The sequence below is a fragment of the Plectropomus leopardus genome, chromosome 5, assembly GCF_026936395.1.
Source record: "Plectropomus leopardus strain MGB_pleo_1.0 chromosome 5, ASM2693639v1, whole genome shotgun sequence".
Lineage (NCBI taxonomy): Eukaryota > Metazoa > Chordata > Actinopteri > Perciformes > Serranidae > Plectropomus > Plectropomus leopardus.
Window position 1 is genome coordinate 19640553 of NC_142180.1, and position 6948 is coordinate 19647500.

The 6948-nt window shown below is 44.8% G+C and overlaps 2 protein-coding genes across 3 annotated transcripts in view; both read right to left on the reverse strand.

Moving 5' to 3' along the window:
- Positions 1-1153: 1153 nt before the first annotated feature.
- Positions 1154-2935, reverse strand: hes1 (hes family bHLH transcription factor 1). The gene is made up of 4 exons (XM_042514281.2): positions 2615-2935; positions 2350-2445; positions 2152-2239; positions 1154-2006 (listed from the first exon to the last, which is right to left on the reverse strand). Exons 1-4 carry the CDS (start codon positions 2720-2722, stop codon positions 1465-1467), a joined length of 834 nt encoding a protein of 277 aa, XP_042370215.1. The 5' UTR covers positions 2723-2935; the 3' UTR covers positions 1154-1464.
- A 3870-nt stretch (positions 2936-6805) lies between these two features.
- LOC148189552 (uncharacterized) overlaps positions 6806-6948 on the reverse strand; it is a 73422-nt gene continuing 73279 nt past the window's right edge. For both annotated transcript variants that reach the window (XR_015776530.1, XM_088077277.1), the window contains one exon: positions 6806-6948. This exon is cut by the window's right edge and continues 6 nt beyond it. Coding sequence is in view for 1 of the 2 variants with exons in the window: in XM_088077277.1 (XP_087933403.1) it covers positions 6921-6948 (28 nt within the window). In the remaining variant the exon portion in view is untranslated.

A 6948-nucleotide genomic window follows, 5' to 3' on the forward strand; every position in this document is an offset into this window, starting at 1 on the left:
CCCCTCTTGGCATCAAGGAACTCCCTCAGCTCTGATTAAAGACACAGCCAGAGGCTCCTCTCTGCTATACAACGTCAGGAGATTCATGCTGCTGGCGATGTTAAAACTGATAGAAAAATGGAAATCTTCATACTGATAACTGTTTGACTGATAGCTGTTTAGCTTGATCACTCCAGATTGATGTCTAATTGTTAGTTTAAGAAGTAATTTCCATTTTAAAGACTTTTGAGTGAACGGAGCCGTTGCATAATTTGCACTGAGGCCATTTAGTTTTTTGTCATAATGAAATGGGGTCAAAACATGCAAACAAAACATTCAAGTGGCACATGTTATGATCACATCCTGCAACTGACAAGCAACATTTCCTGATAAATGCAACCTGAAGTTTCTTCAGCAAGTGCTCCTATGTCTTGACTAATAGAATATTAATACAATGTCCTATTTCCATAATCATCTCTTGAGTTAGCCAGAGGCTGTGCTCCTTTTCATCCAAGCTCCACATCCAAAGCAGCCATTCATGCTGCACTCATTGATCTGAAAAATACCAATCACCTTGCAATGCACTTCTGCGCTACTAGATGGCGTAAGTGACCTCTGTAAGACTCCAAAGTTTCCATCAAGAGAGGTGAAACTGCTGGCCATCAGCTTAAGAAAGCACTAGCTTGACTCCTGTGCCTGGTTAATGACAGAGTTACAGTCTCCTGTCTGATTCACTGATTATTTAGATAATGGAATTACAATTACCCAACAGTTTGCAGACAGTCTGGTCCAGTCTGACGTACACTCAGTGAGCAATGTTCCAGCTCACACTTTAAAATAATGCATGCATCTTCATAAATAACGCTTATTTTTTAAAGTGATTGAACTATAAATATGACTGCAGACTCTCACACTCAGTAATACCCGACTTTATGTTTGCACAAAATGTTATTACTGCTGCTGGCCAGAAAAAAAGTGAGTTTTTAATTATTTTCTACCAATTTCAGACGTTTTGTGCGTTCAAAAGTTCCCAATACACTTGTTGATTTCATGCGTAAATAGCCAGTTTTTCACATAACAAATACGATAAGTGAGTTGAAAAAGTTTTGGTAGCTTACTAAACGTGTTCTAGCGACCAGGTTGAGTTTTCCCCAACAAACAACACACGCGCATGTTTTTTTAATATCTTTACAAATTTATTTGTCTTCCAAAACGAAGAACATCATAAGCGCATTGAACATTTCTTTGGCATCACACAGTAAAAAAGACAACTCAAATATATAAAAAAAATGCAGTGAACGGACTTCCACAATACAAATCTCATTTCAATATGAACTTTACTCCCTTGTTAGCTGTACAAATATAGTGCATACTCTTTCAATTTTACAAGAAAAAAAGAACAGATTCAAAACAACTTTCTAACATTGAACAAAGAGAGAACTATTAAGTGTCATTTTAAAGTCTTTATGGTCCTTTTTCCGCTTTTCACCACGGTCGCCACACTGAGTCCGAGTTGCCTGACGGGGCTCCGGGGGAAACCGCAGCCGGTACGGGGACCGACGTGTTGACGTTATTGGCGTACACGGGGATGACGGGGCCGTTAGGCGCAAATGCCGCATTAGGTATGAGGAATGCAAACTGTCCGTCTGTGGCAGGCACAATCTGGAAACCACCGTACACTTTGGTGGCGTCTGATGGTAAATTAGCCGGCGACGAGCCTCCTTTACAGGACACCGGGTTCATGGGCAGGACCTGCGGGGACGAGCTGGGGATCTGCACCATGGACTGGCCGAAGGAGGGGTGGGTTGGTCCAGCGGTGGAGGGGAGCTGGTGCTGGTGCTGATGCTGGCTGGGGTAGTTCATCGCGTTGATCTGGGTCATGCAGCTGGCCAAGTGGCCGAGGAGCCGCGTCCTGACCTCGGTGTTGACACCTTCGCAGGTGGACAAGAACCGGGTGACTTCGTTCATGCACTCGGAGAAACCGGCACGATATTTTCCCAAGACAGTGGGGTCTGTGTTCAGGGCAGCTGCAGAGAAAACAGGTACATGTAATTCAAGATATGCATAAGGTTTTTCATAAGTAAAAATCTAAAAGCGGGATTGTTGGAGCAGCCCACAGATGCTCTAAAACGCACAGTCATGAGACAGATTAGTCCGGGAAATGCGACTTACCGGTCATTTGAGCCCTCTGGAGGTTCCGGAGATGCTTCACCGTCATCTCCAGGATGTCCGCCTTCTCCAGTTTGGAGTGTCTGGAGCTCTGAGGGGACGGAAAACACACATGGTTAGGATTACGCGCTCACTTTCTCAATGTTTGACAGGGACAGTTTGTAAATCTATTAATAACCAGGACGTTAAGTCAGCACTTACATCTTTTTTGAGCGCATCCAGGATGAGAGTTTTCAGTTGCCCCAAGCTCTCGTTGATTCTGGCTCTTCTCCTCTTTTCCATAATTGGTTTGGATGACTAAAGATAACAAAGAAAAATGACACAAAACGTTAAATTTACCTTGCTTGTTTCAGGAGTAAAAGTGAAATCCTCATTCTGGGCGAGGAGTTTCTGCAAAATTGTGTCTAAAATGAAATGTTTCAGGCTTTGTACATTTAGATGACACTATTACAGGATTCATACTAACCTTTCTGTGCTCCGAGGCTGTCTTGGGTTTATCGGGAGTTGTGTTCATGCTTGCCGGGGTTGCAGCAACCGGAGAAGAGGAGGTTTTTTCCATCATATCGGCAGGCATCTTCTTATCAGAAATATCCCACAAAACACAGCAAATTACGATCCACTGATGCAGATAAAAGGACGGTGAGTATTTTCAGCTTGCAATATTCAGAAGTCCCCTCTTCCTCAAAAAATCCTGAGATATGGATCAAGTTAAAATCCGTTTGAGCGATGCGCAGCAGCAGCAGCGGCTATCACGAGCGGATGCAGAGTCTCTCTGTTGGGCTCTCCGCGTGTGGCTTGTATTTATATCTCGCACTGCACGCGAACGGCTCGTGTGAAACTTCCCAAACTTTCTTTCCCACAGTAACTTTCCACCAATCAGAGCGAGGGACACGCGGCCCGAGGGAGGACGGCTCGTGGTCGGCGCCCTCCCATTGGTTGTTTGGCCGCTGGAGCTGGCGGCCAATGGCGCGAGGCCCGGGTTCAGGGCACAGCCGGGGAAACTGCCTTCAGTCTTCAATCATCGTACCGTTTACATATTAACAGTGGAGCCGCTGACTGGGCACCGCCACCAGGAGCGGGCAAAGGACCTTTTATCTTCCAGACAGGAGATAACAGCATGAAATATAATAAAATAATTATTTTAAAAAGTGATCTATTTCTGATAAATATACATGTGAAACTATAATAATAATAATAATAATAATAATAATAATAATAATAATAATAATAATAACAATAATAATAAAATTCAGCCTGAGATCATAACATTTGCCCTGACTCCACAAATAAAGTCTCACTTTGGGAGAATTTAGCCTAGGTGTCATACATGACTTGCTTGCAATAACTGAAAAAATAAAGTAAAACTTTTGAAACCCTTTAAAAACCACCAATGGGAAGTGGCAAACTATCTATCAGAGTTCCAGTCATGTGACACATTAGGGAGAAGTTTTGTTTTCTTTTATCTTCACAGACAGTAAATGACATTAGTAAAAGAAACAAATTAAAGATGAAGACTCAGAACCACAAGAGGAGAGAAATGCTCATATACACACGACCTTAAACACAATTACTATATCGTTGGAGTAATTTTAATTCATCCTTCCCTTCGAGGAGGAAATACAATTAAATGCGAACACTCCATTTTCATGCTATTTCCCACTGTAGATCCTAACTTTGTGGTACAAATTTTGGCATTTAATCATCTGTCGGTGTTGTGAATGTGGAGCACGTGCCAGGATGTTTTATGAGCGCGGTGGTTGGAGGTTTGGCCGCCGGGCTGCCGGGGGGCCGCCGGGCCAGGGAAGAGGGTGGAAGGGGTGAGGGGAGGGTATGTGGCGGCGGCGGCGGTGGTTTACATTAGAGGGGAAGGTAAATAGCAGCTGCTGTTTTAAAAGCCTGGGAAAACCACGCCTACAGAGAGAGCTGGATCGGGCTCCCTTATCGGAATGTGAGCCAGAGCAGAGATATTTCTGAGCCCGGAGAGCTCACACGATCAGACCGCTGCTGCCTCCTCCTCCTTTTCCTCCTCTTTCTCCTCCCCAAAGTGTTCAAGGCTTCTTCTTTTTTTTTTTTTTTTTTTTTTAGATTTCAGGTCATAATTTCGTTTCCTTATCTTTATTGCAGTTGGAGAGACGCAAGAGCAGACGAGCAGTAAAGAGAGGAAGAAATAGGGCTCATAATTGGGTCTTATAGGTTTATTGAGGGACAGCAGCTATCATGTTTAAGGTTGTGCGACTGTGGTCACAAACAGGGAAGTTTATGAACATATCACCGTGTTTATGAGTCTGGTGGGTATTTAAAGATTGACGAGTCCTTGAGGTGAAAATCACACTGCTTTCTCTATTACTAATAGAAATTGCATTAAAAACAACTGTCTTGGTTTGCTTGTGGGAATCAACAGAAAAGTTTACTTTGTCCTTGGGGCGGTACAACAAAATAAAGAAAACAACATAAACTATGCGCAATTCTGTAGGTTTTAAATGTCAAATACGCCTATGCAGGGAAAGGCGTCATCGCGAAAAGAAATGCAAATAAGTCGCCTATATTGAGCAACAACTCCATCAATTTATTTTTTTCAACATACGGAGCTCAAAGCACAGCTCTCCGCTGCGCGCACACACCTCCAGCTGCTGCGGAGACCGCGACACGTGGCGCGCAGGCGACCAGGGGAAGGCGCTCCTCTCGCCGGCTTGCCGCCTGGATCCGCGGGGCGTCGCCGACGGCTGGCCGCAAGATCGCGAATTTGATAGGCAGTGCGGAGCTGCACAGGGCTCCAGATTCCCCAGCTGAACACGAGAGAGAGGCGCAGAGTCGGTTGAGCATGCTGCTTTAAATTACAATGTCTGAAAACTATATGACATCACCGCCAGCAGTCTACGGATGAATGATGTTATCAGAGAGCTGAAGCATTCATTTAGCCTTTTTTTAATGTTACTTCAGTGTGGCCACGCAACTTTAAAGCTAACGCAGTTTTCACATTAAGTCTCGAAAGACAGTCAGGTTGAAAAACTGGCATGTGAAGACATCAGTAAAACCACACGCGTGTCTTGTGTGTAATTGCAAACTTTGCTTTTGGCAGTAGGGAGTCTGGTCTGTACATGCGCCTCTAATCCTAAATATCCTCCATGTGCAACAGCACCGCGTCTGTCAAACACATCACTAACGTGTCTCATTGTTGTGCGCTGCGCACCTGAGTCATTTTCCCCGCACAATGGCACTGACAGAGTTCCAAAACAAATGTATTGATGTGAAGCAGACAGAGTGTAGGTTTTGAAACGCGCTCCGCCTGAATGACTTTCTCACGCTCATGTTGCAAGAGGTGAACTGAGTCACAGAGCCCTGGGTCTGCCGGTCCCTCCCTTTTCTCTGCAGTTTATCGGGCGCACCTGGCCGCCGTTGGTCCCCGGAGTGTTACCTGTTGCTATGTCTCAACTCCTCTATCACCAGAAATCTGTGGGAAACAGGCTGACTAACAGCAAACACGGCTCTCTGTTGTTAAAGCTTTTGATCACGATGTTTAGAGATACTTTACTGATGAAAAGCCAAATGATTGTCTGGCCTGCAGACAGGAAAACAAACAAGCATGATTATTTTACATCTTTTATTTGGGACACCCCACCCACACTCTCCACATTCTCACACTCTTCTTTTTTTTTTTTTTTTTTTTTACCTGTAACCTCCTCCCCTGTCCCTACACCAGCCCTCATCCCTCTTGATCCTATCCTCTCTCCATTTTTATCTCCTTTTTTACGCCGCCCCTCCTCACCTCCCTCCTCCTTTTATCTCCCTCTTCCTCTTTTCTCATTTCCACCGCTCCCAGTCTTTCCCAGGACTCATATCTTTATTGAGCCCTCTCGACCATGGACCTCCACACACTGCAATAATGCAGCAATAATGCAATTAGGCAGGGAGATTGTGGGGCTAAAGTGTGTGTGAAAGTGTGAGATATTCCGCTCACAAAACAATCTGGCCCGCTGTCACCCACTGCTCATGCCTTAATGTGTAAGCCATTGGTGAACTGAGCTGCTGCCAACAAGCGCTCCTGGTGCCACAAGGGTGACAAGGTTGTGTGTGTTGAGGGGGGCTGGGGGTTGAAGCTTAAACGCCTATGCTGGCATTTAAGCTTCATTACTGGCTGGCAAGAAGAGTGGGAAGTAAGCAGGCAGTCAGACAGGCTGTATCAAGGCCAGCCTTGAGGTGTCATGTGGCTGCCGCTGCCAAACTGAGGGTGGCACTGTGTTGACGCAGCCTGCTCTCCCAGGAGGCTGCCACACAGTGGTTGACTGAGTTGACTTATCCAACAGTTCACACTGTGATTAGCATGGTCAACAAGTCACCAGACATCCTTTCATTTCCTACAGAACTGAGTGGCCAATGTGTGCACAGTCACCACTTGTCAACAGCCAATGAACTTTGCAGCTCTGCTTGGAAAGTGCAAACTACAAAAGAAGCTCATCACAAACAGACAGAGATTCTCGGTTCTCTACAATTAAGTCTGCAAGAATGAAGATGCAGGTGAATGGTTGCATGAGTTGTTTTATATCTTTAATTTAAATTAGTTCAGCTTGAAGATTCCCCTAAAGTTTGGGGTGTTCAATTTTTTGGCTTTGAGAACAGCAGCTTGACAAAGTAATCTTACCTAAAGATCTACTTACTGGGTTTTTTCAGAGTATTCCTCTGCAGATGGAGTTTGTTCAGTTGTCATAGAGATGACCCAAGTGGAACTTTGGTTGTGTTATAGCAGGCAGCCAAATATGGGGGGAGACAGCATATCAGCTGAGAAAGTCAGTGAGGAGGGCT

What these genes read in the sequence shown, in the direction of transcription:
- hes1 (XM_042514281.2), bottom strand. Translation starts at nt 2,722, where the DNA reads ATGCCTGCCGATATGATGGAAAAAACCTCCTCTTCTCCGGTTGCTGCA. An exon ending in CAGCCTCGGAGCACAGAAAG is followed by an intron (nt 2,446 to 2,614) that starts GTTAGTATGAAT and finishes TGTTATCTTTAG; the next exon opens with TCATCCAAACCAATTATGGA. An exon ending in CCAGAGGGCTCAAATGACCG is followed by an intron (nt 2,007 to 2,151) that starts GTAAGTCGCATT and finishes TTTTCTCTGCAG; the next exon opens with CTGCCCTGAACACAGACCCC.